At 52.4% G+C, this 15965-nt stretch overlaps 1 protein-coding gene across 3 annotated transcripts in view; it reads right to left on the minus strand.

The window, feature by feature from the left end:
- The window catches only part of STX8 (syntaxin 8), a 300489-nt gene extending 289677 nt beyond the window's left edge, over positions 1 to 10812 (minus strand). For 2 of the 3 annotated variants that reach the window (XM_089659572.1, XM_089659571.1), the window contains exons 1-2: positions 10697 to 10812; positions 6905 to 7015 (exon numbers count right to left, since the gene is read on the minus strand). In XM_089659572.1, the coding sequence (XP_089515698.1) occupies positions 6905 to 7015; positions 10697 to 10770 (185 nt within the window). In that variant the 5' untranslated portion in view covers positions 10771 to 10812. The remainder of the gene's footprint in view (positions 1 to 6904; positions 7016 to 10696) is intronic. The other variant, XM_089659574.1, reaches the window with a different exon arrangement.
- Between the last annotated feature and the right edge of the window lie 5153 nt (positions 10813 to 15965).

Raw genomic sequence — 15965 nt, forward strand, 5'->3', positions numbered from 1 at the left:
ATAGCCACCTACCTCCAAAGGTTTTGTGTCGTGTTGAAGGACCCAGTCCGGATACTAGACACCAACGGCTTCTGGACTGGTAAGTGGGCAGTGTTTTGCAGGCTACTAAGAGATCGTCCCGCTGGAGATCTCCAACACCTGCAACAATGCTTCTCCCTGGGATCGTCATCAGGACTCCTACACTACCCGGACCTACCCCAGTCATGCCGCAAGTGCGGCCAGCCGGGGCACGAGGGTAAGGAATGCAGTGTGCTTTCTTGTAGGTTCTGTAGGTCTGCAGGTCACGAGACCAAGGATTGCCCAAGGTCCAGAACCTGCAACCTCTGTGGACGGTCCGAGCACGTCTACAGAGACTGCCCAGAAAGAAGCAGGACGTACGCCGGGGCCCTGAGCAAGGGCCCGGCCACCTAACCAGCGCCACAAAAGCCTCCAAAGGACCCGGGTAAGAGGAACCCCCCCCAGGCCCCAGGTACCCCTGCCCCTGGTCCCCCTGCCCCTGGTCCCCCTGGTCCCCCTGCCCCTGGTCCCCCTGCCCCTGGTCCCCCTGCCCCTGGTCCCCCTGCCCCTGGTCCCCCTGCCCCTGGTCCCCCTGCCCCTGGTCCTCCTGCCCCTGGTCCCCCTGCCCCTGGTCCCCCTGCCCCTGGTCCTCCCACCCCTGGCCCCCCCGCCCCTGGTCCCCCTGCCCCGGCCCCCGGCCCCTCGGCCCCTGGTCCCCCTGCCCCTACCCCCCCCTGCCCCCCTGCCCCTGCCCCGGTCCCACCCCCCCCGGACCTGTCCTCCCAGGAGGACTTCCCGCCCCTTCCCCCTGTTACCCCTGTCAGCAACTCTGCGGCGGGGTACAGGAAGCGGAAGAAGGAGCAGGCCAGCCCGGCGGCGGAGGACACCTCCTCTGCCACCAAGCGACCTGCCGTCCTCCAGAATGTCGCAGGCCCCGACCCCGTGGGGGAGGACCTCGACACGCTGGAGGAAGAAGAGGTGGAAGAAGAGATGGCTCTGACCCAGTCGGAGCCAGATCTCTCCACCGACTTCAATGAGGTCCTCAACGAGGTCCTCAATCAGATTGGTCTGGGCCAGGACACTTGTCAGGCTGCAGAGGTCACAGAGGTCGCCCCCCCTCCCCAGGGGAGGTAGGCACAGCCCCTGCCGACTAACCCCTTCATCTCTTTCCCATGATGGCTGAGATATCTATCTTTTCCATTAATGTGAGGAGCATAAAGGATGTGTCTAGGAGGCAGACTGTGCTGACCTTTCTTTCCACACAGCAGAGTGATGTGTACATGCTTCAGGAGTGCGCACTTCCCCCTCTGAGGAGGTACACTCATTTGTCCTCCCAGTGGACCCATGGTCCCTCCTACTGGTCTGGGGGTGGCGATTGCAAGTCTGCAGGGGTTGCGGTTCTTATCCGGGGAGGACGTTTCACTGTTGACTCCGTCCATGAGCTCGTCTGTGGCCGCCTTCTGGTCATAGATGGTTCGTGGGCGGGGGAGCCCGTTAGGCTCATCAACGTGTACGCCCCCCCGGAGAAGAACGCGCGGCTGGAACTTTTCCAAACCCTGCGGACGCAACTCGCCACAACGAGAGCAGTAGTAATCGGCGGTGACTTTAACTGTCCGATAGAGGAGGATGGGCGCAGCTCCAGCATATACGCAAAACTCGACGTCACCTCGAAGCTGCTCCGAGAGATGATTGCAGAGGCTTCCCTGCGAGACGCAGTGGGATCCGTGGGGCGCGGTTCCGTGAACTACTCATGGAGCCGCCCCGATGGATCCGTGCGCTCCAGGATTGACTTTGTGCTCACCTCCAGGGCAGTCAGGCACCGCGGGTTCTCCATGGTTCCCTGCTTTTTCTCTGACCACAGGGCCATTCACTTTCAAGGTGATCTGGGAGAGGGCTTTGCCCCGGGCCCAGGCTCCTGGAAGCTGAATTGCACCCTGCTGGGCGATGAGGAACTGCTAGCGGAGCTCAGGGAAATCTACGGTGCCTGGCGAGAGGAGAAGGCTTTCTTTCCTAAGGTCAGCGACTGGTGGGAGTTCGTGAAAGTCAAGCTGCGCAGCTTCTTTCAGGCCAGGGGACGCCAGCAAGTGTGTGCCAGGAGGAAGGAACTCAGGAGGCTGCAGCGTCAGCTGCAGTCCCTGCAGGACCTTCACCACTGTGGCTGGGACGTGAGGCAAGACCTGGAGGACACCAAGAAGTGCTTGAAAAAGCACTTTGAGGAAGAATCCAGGCACATTGTCTTCCGTGCCAAAGTGGAGCATCTCGAGAAAGGTGAGAAGTGTAACTCTTTCTTTTTCAGGAAACTCCACTCAGGACACACACCCCTGTCGGAGCTGCGTGACAAGACTGGAACACTCCAGAAGGGGAAGGAGGCCGTGATGGAAGTGGTCAGCGACTACTACTCCGACCTCTACTCCCCTAAAGAAACGAACTCGGAAGCGGCCGACAGGTTCTTGTCAGGTATCTCTAACACTATTGATCCTGCAGGTTTGTCGGCCACCAACGCCCCCTTGACGTTGGAGGAACTGCACTCTGCCGCTAAATCCTTTAGGCAAGGCAGGACCCCGGGCTGCGACGGTCTCCCAGCGGAGCTTTATGTAGCGCTGTGGGATCTCGTGGGCCCGGACCTGCTCGAGCTGTACGAGGAGATGGTGGTGGAGGGCAAGATGCCTCCTTCGTTGAGGGAGGGGATGATCACGATCCTGTACAAGCGTAAGGGGGAGAGATGTGACTTGAAAAATTGGCGTCCCATCTCTCTTCTGAACGTGGACTACAAGATCCTCGCCAAGGTCATGGCGAACAGACTGAAGGCTGTCATCGGACAGATCATCAACCCGGATCAGACTTGTGGCATTCCTGGCCGCAGGATTGCGGACAGCCTAGCGCTTGTCCGGGACACGGTCCAATACATCAAGGACCGCCGTGTGCACGCGGCCCTGGTCAGTCTTGATCAGGAGAAGGCCTTTGACCGTGTCTCCCATGGGTTTATGTGCAGAGCCCTGCGCAGGTTTGGTCTCGGGGAAATGTTTTGTTCATATGTTGACATCATGTATAATGACATCTGTAGTTCCGTGCAGGTGAACGGCTGGAAGACTGACCCCTTCCCGGTTCTCTCCGGGGTCAGACAAGGCTGTCCTCTCTCACCTCTGCTTTTTGTTTGCTGTATAGAGCTCTTCGCCGAATGCATCAGACGGAATCCAGAGATCGGGGGAATCACCGCACCGGGACCAGACAGACGGGAAGTGAAGTGCTCGCTCTACATGGACGACGTGACGGTGTTCTGTGCCAACCAGCGCTCCATCGACCTGCTCGTCCAGACCTGCGAGGACTTCGGCCAAGCTTCGGGGGCAAAGGTCAACTGCGGGAAGTCGGAAGTCATGCTCTTCGGAAAGTGGTTCCTGCCTTCTTCTGCATCCATGCCCTTTGGCATCAAGACAGACTTCATGAAGATTTTGGGAGTTTGGTTTGGTGCCGAGGGCGCAGCCCTGAAGTCTTGGGAGGAGAGACTGGCCAAGATGCGCCAAAAGTTTGGACTCTGGAGCCTCAGAGACCTCACCATCGAAGGGAAGACACTGGTACTCCGCAGCGAGATTCTCCCTGTGTTGCAGTACCTCGCCCAGGCCTGGCCCCCCCGGGTCAACACCTGCAAGGCCATCACCAGGGCGGTGTTTCACTTCATCTGGGGCTCCAAGATGGACAGAGTGAAGCGGGCAGTCATGTTCAAGGAACCCCTCAAGGGCGGTAAGGGCGTGCCCGACATCGCCACCCAGCTGAGGGTGTTCTTTGCTTGCAACTGCGTCCGCAGAACTTTGCCAAGACGGACTACGGACTCTGGCGGGAACGCAATGTCTCGCTTCTTCCTGTTGCCTCTCTGGAGGTCCCTGGGGTGGGACACCTGGGATAGTTCCATCCCCTACAACTGGGACACTCCTTGGTTCTACTTGGATACCTTCAAGTTCATCAGGGAGCAAGGGCTGCAGGGAGTCAAGCCGGACTTGTGGAAGCCAAAGACCATCTACAAGCTCATCCGAGCCAGCGACATTTTGGAGTCGGTTCCAGGCCTGCCTTCAGACACCTGCAAGGTGGTCTGGAGGAATGTTTCTTCTAACATCCTCACCAACAGGCACAAAGACCTGGCATGGATGGCTATCCAGGGGGGACTGCCTCTCAGGACATTTATGCATGCCAGGAACCTGAGCAGATACAGACACTGCCCCTTCTGCATCACCCATGAGGAAACGTCCTACCACGTTTTCTGGGAGTGCTCATTTGCTCAGGCCCTGTTGGGGGCCCTGGAACCTGAACTCAAGGACTTTGTGCCACAGACAGCCATCACTCACTTTGGGGTTTTGAATGGACTGTTCTGTGGAACTTTTTCTTTGGAGGACATTGACGGCGCCTGGCGGGTGCTGTGCTGTTTCAAGGACGCTTTATGGTGCGCCAGAAAGCGCCTCACACTCCAGCGGGAGAGGATGTCCATTGAGGACTGCCGCAGACTGATCCTCAGTCTGCTCAGAGACTATTCCTTGTTGGACTTTAAGGAGGAAGAGGACGTCTGAAGATTTCCCCCTTCCCCCTACTCCCCCTTGCGTGTCTTTGTCCCTTCAATAAAGCTTCGGGCCTGTGTTTCCCCCTCCCCTCCCCTTCCACCCCCCCCCCCCCCCACACACCCGATGCCTATTGTTGACAGTGTTTTTCTTTTCAGTTATCGTTTTCGTGCATGACATAGTGACTAGGAAATGTATATCGTATTAGGATGCTACAGTTTTTGGGGTAAGCGGCGTCATGCATGACGTGGTGGTCCGGGGGATTCATCCTCCGTGCACATCACGTCAGGCATCATACCGCTGAGCGAATGTATTTATTGGCCTGAATGTATTTATCGTATGTTTGGAACTGTATTGCTATGTGGTGCGCTGCGTCGCAGTACAGGGTGAGATGTACCCCGATTACACGTAACATGTTGTTTTTGATGCTTATGCAATAAAAGTATCTTTTCAATCAAAAATCTGTTCTTATCAGTGTCCAGTGGGGGTGCTCCCGACCATTCTAGTTTACGGGGATGGTTGTTGTATAGTACCCTCACTGGTATGATGGGGGTCCGGAAGGCTAGTACCGGAGGGACAGAAACCAGGGAGCGCCATGATTCGTTCTGGGGCCTTGGGAGTAATTCCTCTGGGGAGACCGGAAAGACCCAGTTCCTCCTGGTTTGAGCATGCTACCTTGGTCTGGCCTGGGGTCGGGGACGCAAAAAGTCCGCAAACTCAGTGCCCCCTGGGGAAGACGCTCTCAGGGGTGTCACTAGTAACACTTGGGTGTGGGACCCCACGGTGTGAAGATGACACATGGCCACTGTTTTTCACCTCTTTTTGCACAGCGCCCTAAGGACCAGGTCTTTTGGCTAAGTCCAGGGCAATTTTTGCTACGGGCCTCAGGGCCTGGTCTGTGCACATTTCGGCACGGTACCATTTTTTTATTTTATTTACTTTCCTTATTTAATTTATTACACTCCCACGTTTGTCACTTTTTGCTTTCTTATGTGTGTGCTTTCACGGATGGAGGGTGTGGGTCCTCGGGCCTACCCTGAAGTCTAGGGGGAGGATGTGTGGCCATACGGTTCCTTCCTCCCCTGATCCCTAGAGGGCTCTTCTTCGGGAGAGCCCCCTTGCCTAGTACTGAATGTCCGGCTTCGGCTTGGCATAGGGAACGGTGGTCCACCCGGCCTTTTGGTCAGGAGGACCAAGTGGGAACCTAGTCCCCGTCAGGAGCTTCGTGCCCCGGGGGATCAGGGACAGCGGTCCAAGCCCCTTTAGGGGTAGGACACAGCACACCCCTAAGTGCACGTTTTTTGTGTGGTGTGTTTGCACTTGCACTTTTTTGCGGACACTTACGGGTTTTTTCGATATAGTTGTCTATTCCAACAGGCCAGTTGAATAGACAAAGATCAATAGATTGACTTCTGTTTAACCCCAGTAGCCATACATGAAGAGAAATTCGGCTGCTCCCTGCTGAACCCTCTTAATGTGGATCCATGTTTATAATTATAAATCAGCTGCTGCACTTGCAGGGCTTTAATGAGGAAAGTGGCAGGGTATGCATCCCTCTAGGTAACACTCTTCCACCTGGCAGTACTCGGGTCGTTGGTTCGAATCCCAACCACAGCACCACCTGCCTGGAGTTTGCATGTTCTCCCTGTGCCTGTGTGGGTTTCCTCCGGGTACTCCAGTCTCCTCCCACACTCCAAAGACATGCAGGTAGGTGAATTGTTTCCTGTCTAAATTGTCCCTAGTATGTGTATGTATGAATGTGAGTTAGGAACCTTAGATTGTACACCCCTTGAGGGTCAGGGACCTTAGATTGGACGCCCCTTGAGGGTTATGGACCTTAGATTGTACGCCGCTTTAGGGTTAGGGACCTTAGATTGTACACCCCTTGAGGGTTAGGGACCTTAGATTGGACGCCCCTTGAGGGTTAGGGACCTTAGATTGGACGCCCCTTGAGGGTTAGGGACCTTAGATTGGACGCCCCTTGAGGATTATGGACCTTAGATTGTACGCCCCTTGAGGGTTATGGACCTTAGATTGTACGCCCCTTGAGGGTCAGGGACCTTAGATTGTACGCCCCTTGAGGGTCAGGGACCTTAGATTGTACGCCCCTTGAGGGTTAGGGACCTTAGATTGTACGCCCCTTGAGGGTCAGGGACCTTAGATTGTACGCCCCTTGAGGGTCAGGGACCTTAGATTGTACACCCCTTGAGGGTTAGGGACTGATGTGAATGTACAATAAATATGTAAAGCGCTGCGTACATTGATGGCGCTATATAAGTACCTGAAACAAATAAAATGCGTGGCCGGCTTTACAATACAGTTTTAGATCGAACGTAACCAAATCTTAACGAGAAGCTCCTCACCTGACCACGTCGGGCGCTGTGCCTTCATTTGAAAGGGACAACTGAAGATGCCGTTCTTTGGTTAGCAGCTCATCAACGAGGTTCTGCCTTCGATCCCCTTCCAGCTGGGTGCTATGAAGGATGCAAGTTAAGTTTTTACATGATTTGTTGCAAGGTGCAAGCTTTAACCACTTGCCGCCCACCTACAGTACTTTTACTGAGAGCGGGCAGCAGCTGTACATCACGGTGCACATGTACCCCCGTAGCGGTACGACCCTGTGGCCTGTCACCGGACACAGCGGATCACGACGCTCGGTAACCGGCCTCTCACGGTATCATGTGATCTCTATGACTGGTCATGGTGATTACAATGTAAACAAAACAGTCATGAATGGCTTTCATTCATGACTTTTTCGCTTACTATTGTGATGCTGTGATTTGCCCACAGCTATCACATGGTACCTGGGCCATTCACAGCACCCTGTACCATGTGATTAGCTGTAGCCAATCACAGATCACAAGCTGTCATGAATGAAAGCCATTCATGACAGCTAAAACTATTGCTTATAACAGTGATCATCACTGTTATAAGCAATAATAGTGCCAAAAAAAAAAAAAACATTTCCCTGACCACCCCCCAGAGTAGTTCAGTGTCACTGTGGTGACTCTGAACTACTTTGTTGACAGTAAGTAAAAACAAATCTGAAAGAAAAACAAAAAAAAACAAAAACATAAAACCCACACCTCTTAAAAAAAAAAAATTAAAAAAAAGGAAAATGTTTTATGTTTTTTTCCCCACACACTGCCAAGTCAGTATCACTTCCAAACCAATCATATGATGACACTGTAATGCCCTAGTGATAGTATGTACAAAAAAGTTGTGAAAAAAGCATTTAATTTCCTAATTTTACAAAAAAATTGTGAAAAAAAGCATTTAATTTAATTTCCTAATTTTACAAAAAAATTGCAACAAAAAATTACACCTTAAAAATAAAAAACTCACCATGCCTCTTACTACATACCTCAGACTGGCTACTTTCTAAAAAGGGGTCCTTTGGAGGGATTTGTACTGTACTGGCATTTTAAGAAATGAGATCATCAGAACTGATCAATTTTCAAATATATGTCCTGTAATTTGTAGACTCGATCACTTTCCTACAGACTAAATAATATACACTGATTTGTGTTATTTTTTACCAAAGAAATGTAGCAGAATACATTTTGGCCTAAATTTATGAAGAAAGATTATTTGTTTGCAAAATTTTATAACAGAAACTAAGAAAACCGTTGTTTTCTCTTTTTCTACATTTTCTGTATTTTTTCATTTACATAATGAAAAAATAGAAAAAAAACACCCAGTGGTGATCAAATACCACCAAAAGAAATCTCTATTTGTGTGAAAAAAAATATATAAATTTAATTTGGGTGCAGGGTTGCATGACCGCGAAATTGCCAGTTTAATTAGCGCAGTGCTGAATAGCAAAAAATGCCCTGGTCATGAAGGGGGTAAAACCTTCAGGTGGTCAAGTGCTTAAAACTAAAGTCTAATCAGGTTATCCGTCCTTGCGTGGTTCCTCCCTCCCCCCACATCAACATGATCATTATTTTCTTTTAATTCAAACCTGTTTTCATGACGTATCTTATTTTAGACCATCGTAGCATCATCACTGGGTTTCTGTGCTTTGCTATGCAACGCAGGAAGATCTTGGCTTGTAGGAGGACCTGGCAGGGTGCTGTATATAGCTCCCTGAAAACATCACGGCACCCTGCCTCAGTACTCCTGTCCAGAACCCTCAGCCCTGATGCAAGTAGTAGATTGGCTCTTAGGAAGAGCTATGCAAATATGAAAATTCGGGAGGGAGGGTTACTCAGTCCTGATACAAGCCGTGGCCCGGCCTTGGGAGGAGCTATGCAAATATCACAATGCCTTGATGTGTAGATGTCAGTCTGGAGCAGTGGGTGTTACTAGGTAGGCTGTATTTGCATGCAGACCGCCCTAGGTAACGCCCAAGCCTCCGCGATTGGAAGAACAGAAATCCAATGCATTAAAGGGGCAGGGCTAGGGAGAATCAGGCTGGGAAAGAGAGAGCTAGATGATGCTGGGCGTCCTCCAGCCTAGAGATGGGTTCTGTCTGACTTGTGGCTGCTTCTAATGTACAGTGTGCAGTGAAATCGGAGTAAACCATTTCAGCCCAGGAGAGGAGCCGGTACAACTGTAGACTGAACTGAAGGGTGGCGTTCAAAGTGCATGTCCTGTCGAAACTTTTCTGAGGTTTAGGAATGAATGGGAAAGGATTAGAACCTCTGTTGGGCTTTTACTCTGTTGGAGAGATTTACCAGCAGGCCTTCCTGCTGGTGTTTAACCTCCCAAGTGTAGCTCGGGGTAAAGTTTCAGCACCACAAGCGGTAACCCCCCCGAGCTACACTCGGGAATACACTGCAGCGTTGCTCTGGGATCTCTTCTGCACTTACCTTGTCCTGCGCTCCCGCGATGTCCCCCCTGCAGTGTCCCCTGTAATGTCCTCCTGCCGATGTCGGCATCTATCTTCTGGGTTCCATTCCCTGCGACGTCGGGACGTACGGGGGACAGAACTGGCGGGAAATTTGAAAATTGTAAAAGTGACATTCACTAAATCCACTAAAATCTCACAGTAATACATTCCTGTATCAAACCATTTCACATACATGTTGTCCCGAGTGCTTTGTCCGGCGCCCTGCCTGCATTTTTACTGTTCTTTCTGCCTGGAAACTGAGAAACGTCCATGGTGTCCAAAAAGCGTCCCTTTAGGTCAGACGCAGTTTTAGACCGGCTAGAGAACAGCGATAGTAAATCAGAACCACTTGCAGAATTGAGTGATAATGATTCGTGGGGGAAATTCCTCATCAGACACTGAAAACGATTCTGCGACTTTGCTCAGCGATGTGCGAACTTGGCGCTCTATTTCACATTTCAGTGTTTTTGGTTTGATTATATTATTGAATTAAATTTATTATTATTATATTATTATTTTTTATGATTATTTATTAAATTATAATTTATGATTTCGTGTTTCAAATTTTATCCTCCCCGGGATGTTTACTAGACTCTTGTTCAGACAGATTTCAGTGAGTTATTCCTAAAAATTACAGGCCTACAATAAAAAACTACATATTTCCATGCAAAAACAATGTACCGCTTTGAGCACAGAAATATGGACATAATCAGACCACTAGGGAGGTTAATCAGACGGGGCGAGGAGAACCCGCCAAGAGCAACGCAGAGAGCAATACGAATCCTTTTTTTCTTTTTAGTAAAGGTATGGGATTTTTTTTGTCTTGTGTCCCTGTTACAGGCTTTCCTTCATTTCCTGTCTGGTGAGACCACCGTCAGGACGGAAAGTGAGGGTAACGCCCCAAAACAGAGCCCCAGATTGCAGTAAAAACCAGTGGTTCTGATCCTTTACCACTCCATCCAAAAACAGAAAAAGGTTTTTTTTTGTTTGTTTTTGTTTATGGCTGGCACACTTTACCTGGAGCGGCCAGATTCCAGGCACTTCCGCAACGATCATTGTTTTTGACCCCAATTAGGACAATCATTTATTATGGCAAACTACACAGCTCAAAATTTTAGGTTTGTATTTATTGTTCTTTTATCCCAGGCATGGAGCCACTTTTATATAGCTTAGTGAACTGAGCCCTATGAAAGCAAACACCTGATTGGCGACTAGGGACAAAACGGACTGTTTTTTCCTCAAGGACAGTTATTTCACTTCTCAAAAGAGCAACACCAGCCATTTCAGACACAGCAAGATGGCGGAACTCCGGGAAGGATACATCTGACGCGTGGACACCGATCTCAGCAGGGAATCCCTCAGCTGTGCGATGCGCTCGTTCAGTTTCTTCATCATAGTGCGGATGGTCACATTGACCTGCAGAGGGAGAGAATCGTACAATAAGAGTCAAATCCAATTTAGAAAAGATGTAAGACAAAAAAAAAAAAAAAAATACAACGTATAAAGTCAGAGAAAAAAACAATTATTTCAGGTACTTGTGATACAAACAAGTAGAAAGACCCCTGATGTCTCATTAAAGAGAACCTATCACAACAAAATCGTATCACATAGAAGAATGTTGGTCTCATATGTTGTAAATAAAGTTAAAAAAAAAAAAAAAAAAGAAGAAGGAAGAAAGGAAGAAGAGAGAAGAGGGAAGGAGGAAGAAAGAAAGAAAGAAAAAGAAAGACAAGCAAGAGAAAGCGAAAGAAAAAGAAAACGAAAGAGAAAGAAAGAAAGAAAACGAAAGAGAAAGAAAGAAAACGAAAGAGAAAGAAAGAAAACGAAAGAGAAAGAAAGAAAACGAAAAGAGAAAGAAAGAAAACGAAAGAGAAAGAAAGAAAACGAAAGAGAAAGAAAGAAAGAAAGAAAGAGAAAGCGCGAGAAAGAGAGAGAGGAGAGAGAAAGAGAGAGAGAGAAATAAATAGGAGAGAAAGAAAGAGAGCGAAAGAGAGAGAGGGGGGAGAGAAAGAGGGAGAGAGAGGGGGGAGAGGGGCGGAAGAGGAGAGAGAGAGAGGGGGGAGAGGGGGGGAGAGGAGAGAGGGGGAGGGGGGGAGAGAGGGGGGATGGGGGAGAGAGAGGGGGGAGGGGGGAGAGAGAGGGGGGAGAGGAGAGAGAGGGGAGGGGAGAGGAGAGAGAGCGAGGGAGAGGAGAGAGCGAGGGAGAGGGGGGAGAGAGGATAGAGCGAGGGAGAGAGATAGAGAGCGAGGGGGAGAGATAGAGAGCGAGGGGGAGAGATAGAGAGCGAGGGGGAGAGATAGAGAGCGAGGGGGAGAGATAGAGAGCGAGGGGGAGAGATAGAGAGCGAGGGGGAGAGATAGAGAGCGAGGGGGAGAGATAGAGAGCGAGGGGGAGAGATAGAGAGCGAGGAGAGAGAGGGGGGGAGGAAGCGAGAGAGAGGGGGGGGAAGCGAGAGAGAGGGGGGGAGGAAGCGAGAGAGAGGGGGGGAGGAAGCGAGAGAGAGGGGGGGAGGAAGCGAGAGAGAGGGGGGGAGGAAGCGAGAGAGAGGGGGGGAGGAAGCGAGAGAGAGGGGGGGAGGAAGCGAGAGAGAGGGGGGGAGGAAGCGAGAGAGAGGGGGGGAGGAAGCGAGAGAGAGGGGGGAGGAAGCGAGAGAGAGGGGCGAGGAAGCGAGAGAGAGGGGGGAGGAAGCGAGAGAGAGGGGCGAGGAAGCGAGAGAGAGGGGGGCGAGGAAGCGAGAGAGAGGGGGGCGAGGAAGCGAGAGAGAGGGGGGAGGAAGCGAGAGAGAGGGGGGAGGAAGCGAGAGAGAGGGGGGAGGAAGCGAGAGAGAGGGGGGGAGGAAGCGAGAGAGAGGGGGGGAGGAAGCGAGAGAGAGGGGGAGGAAGCGAGAGAGAGGGGGGGGAAGCGAGAGAGAGGGGGGGGAAGCGAGAGAGAGGGGGGGGGAAGCGAGAGAGAGGGGGGGAAGCGAGAGAAAGGGGGGGGAAGCGAGAGAAAGGGGGGGAAGCGAGAGAAAGGGGGGGAGGAAGCAAGAGAAAGGGGGGGAGGAAGCGAGAGAAAGGGGGGGAGGAAGCGAGAGAGAGAGCGCGAGGAAGCGAGAGAGAGAGCGCGGGGAAGCGAGAGCGCGGGGAAGCGAGAGCGCGGGGAAGCGAGAGCGCGGGGAAGCGAGAACGCGGGGAAGCGAGAACGCGGGGAAGCGAGGGGGAGAGAGCGAGGAAGAGAGAGAGAGAGCGCGGGGAAGCGAGAGCGCGGGGAAGCGAGAACGCGGGGAAGCGAGAACGCGGGGAAGCGAGAACGCGGGGAAGCGAGGGGGAGAGAGCGAGGAAGAGAGAGAGAGAGAGCGAGGAAGAGAGAGAGAGAGAGAGCGAGGAAGAGAGAGAGAGCGAGGAAGAGAGAGGGAGAGCGAGGAAGAGAGAGGGAGAGCGAGGAAGAGAGAGAGAGAGAGAGAGAGCGCGAGGAAGAGAGAGAGAGAGCGCGAGGAAGAGAGAGAGAGAGCGCGAGGAAGAGAGAGAGAGAGCGCGAGAAAGAGAGAGAGAGAGAGCGCGAGGAAGAGAGAGAGAGAGAGCGCGAGGAAGAGAGAGAGAGCGCGAGGAAGAGAGAGAGAGAGAGCGCGAGGAAGAGAGAGAGAGAGAGCGCGAGGAAGAGAGGAAGAGAGAGAGAGAGCGAGGAAGAGAGAGAGAGAGCGAGGAAGAGAGAGAGAGAGCGAGGAAGAGAGAGAGAGAGAGCGAGGAAGAGAGAGAGAGAGAGCGAGGAAGAGAGAAAGCGAGGAAGAGAGAGAGCGAGGAAGAGAGAGAGTGAGGAAGAGAGAGAGCGAGGAAGAGAGAGAGCGAGGAAGAGAGAGAGCGAGGAAGAGAGAGAGCGAGGAAGAGAGAGAGAGAGAGCGAGGGAGAGAGAGAGCGAGGAAGAGAGAGAGAGAGAGCGAGGAAGAGAGAGAGAGAGAGCGAGAGAGAGCGAGGAAGAGCGAGAGAGAGCGAGGAAGAGAGAGAGAGAGCGAGGAAGAGAGAGAGAGAGCGAGGAAGAGAGAGAGAGAGCGAGGAAGAGAGAGAGAGAGCGAGGAAGAGAGAGAGAGAGCGAGGAAGAGAGAGAGAGAGCGAGGAAGAGAGAGAGAGAGCGAGGAAGAGAGAGAGCGAGGAAGAGAGAGAGAGAGAGCGAGGAAGAGAGAGAGCGAGGAAGAGAGAGAGCGAGGAAGAGAGAGAGAGAGGAAGAGAGAGAGAGCGAGGAAGAGAGAGAGAGAGAGCGAGGAAGAGAGAGAGAGAGAGAGCGAGGAAGAGAGAGAGAGAGAGCGAGGAAGAGAGAGGGAGCGAGGAAGAGAGAGGGAGCGAGGAAGAGAGAGGGAGCGAGGAAGAGAGAGGGAGCGAGGAAGAGAGAGGGAGCGAGGAAGAGAGAGGGAGCGAGGAAGAGAGAGAGAGCGAGGAAGAGAGAGAGAGCGAGGAAGAGAGAGAGAGCGAGGAAGAGAGAGAGAGCGAGGAAGAGAGAGAGAGCGAGGAAGAGAGAGGGGAGGAAGAGGAGATAGAGAGAGAAAGAGGAGAGCGAGAAAGAGAGAGAGAAAGAAAGAGGATAGAAAGAAAGAGGAGAGAGAGAAGAGAGAGAGAGGAGAGAGAGAGAGGAGAGAGAGGGGGGAGAGGGGAGGGAGAGAGGGGAGGGAGAGAGGGGAGAGGGAGAGGGGAGAGAGAGAGGGGAGAGAGAGAGGGGAGAGAGAGAGAGGGGAGAGAGGGGAGAGAGGAGAGAGAGGAGAGAGAGGGGTGGGGGAAGAGACAGGGGGGAGAGAAAGAGCGCGGGGGAGAGAGAGCGCGGGGGAGAGAGAGCGCGGGGGAGAGAGAGCGCGGGGGAGAGAGAGCGCGGGGGAGAGAGAGCGCGGGGGAGAGAGAGCGCGCGGGAAAGAGAGAGCGCGCGCGAGAAAGAGAGAGAGCGCGCGCGAGAGAGAGAGAGCGCGCGCCAGAAAGAGCACGCGCCAGAAAGAGAGCGCGCCAGAAAGAGAGAGCGCGCCAGAAAGAGAGAGCGCGCCAGAAAGAGAGAGCGCACCAGAAAGAGAGAGCGCACCAGAGAGAGAGGGAGAGCGCGCCAGAGAGAGAGCGCGAGAAAGAAAGAGAGATAAAGAGAGAGCGAGAGAGAGAGGGAGAGCGCGAGAAAGAAAGAGAGGGGGAGAGAGAGAAGAGAGAGAAGAGAGAGAAAGAGAGAAGAGAGGGAGAGAGAAAGAAAGGCGAAAGAAAATAACAGTGTCAAATATTAGGTGGTTGGTAATGTTCGTTTCACTTCACCGTCTTCCCGCCAACCTGGTACATACATGCGTCCCTAAGCAGACCCTGTGCTGTGCGCTCTCCCAGCACAGTAACAGGCCGGTACCGGAAAGCTCCTGATGCATACTAGTGATTGAAAGCTTTCTGATCATGTGACTGCCATTCACATGGGTCACATGATCGGAATGCTGGCCTCCACCTCCCGACATATAGGTCCTGATAAAGGGCGGGGAGGTGGTGGCAGGTAGGGGTTAAGTCTCATTTATATACGGACCATAGACATCAGATACAGCCAACGTTATCAGGAGATAGACTTTCCAGTTCTTCAGGGATTATAGAACTGTCCTGTCCCACTTACAGGAAAAAAAAAAAAAAAAAAGTTGAAAAATTATAATTTTTGGTTATAAACTAATTTAGGTTATTTTTTTTTTTTACTAAAAAGATAGATGAATAAATTTTGGCCAAGATTTATGAAGGAAGAATATTTATTTGCAAAATTGTACAAGAAAAACACTTTTTTTTCAAAATGTTTGGATTTTTTCATTTATATAGCAAAAAAAATAACAATCCCAGTGGTAAATAAATACCACCAAAATAAAGTTTTATCGGTCTCAAAAAAATGCTAAAAAATTCATATGGGTACAGTGTTGCATGACCGCGCAATTGTCAAAGTGTGATATCGCTGAAAGCTGAAAATTGGCCTGGACTGGAAGGGGGGGGGGTGTTCGTGTCCAGACTGGGAAGGGGGGGGGTGTTCGTGTCCAGACTGGGAAGGGGGGGGGTGTTCGTGTCCAGACTGGGAAGGGGGGGGGTGTTCGTGTCCAGACTGGGAAGGGGGGGGTGTTCGTGTCCAGACTGGGAAGGGGGGGGGTGTTCGTGTCCAGACTGGGAAGGGGGGGGGTGTTCGTGTCCAGACTGGGAAGGGGGGGGGTGTTCGTGTCCAGACTGGGAAGGGGGGGGGTGTTCGTGTCCAGACTGGGAAGGGGGGGGGTGTTCGTGTCCAGACTGGGAAGGGGGGGGGTGTTCGTGTCCAGACTGGGAAGGGGGGGGGTGTTCGTGTCCAGACTGGGAAGGGGGGGGGTGTTCGTGTCCAGACTGGGAAGGGGGGGGGTGTTCGTGTCCAGACTGGGAAGGGGGGGGGTGTTCGTGTCCAGACTGGGAAGGGGGGGGGTGTTCGTGTCCCAGACTGGGAAGGGGGGGGGTGTTCGTGTCCAGACTGGGAAGGGGGGGGGTGTTCGTGTCCAGACTGGGAAGGGGGGGGGTGTTCGTGTCCAGACTGGGAAGGGGGGGGGTGTTCGTGTCCAGACTGGGAAGGGGGGGGGTGTTCGTGTCCAGACTGGGAAGGGGGGGGGTGTTCGT

This window comes from Staurois parvus, unplaced genomic scaffold (genome assembly GCF_062004578.1).
Source record: "Staurois parvus isolate SC_StPar_1 unplaced genomic scaffold, SC_StPar_1.0 ptg001165l, whole genome shotgun sequence".
Taxonomy (NCBI): Eukaryota; Metazoa; Chordata; class Amphibia; order Anura; family Ranidae; genus Staurois; species Staurois parvus.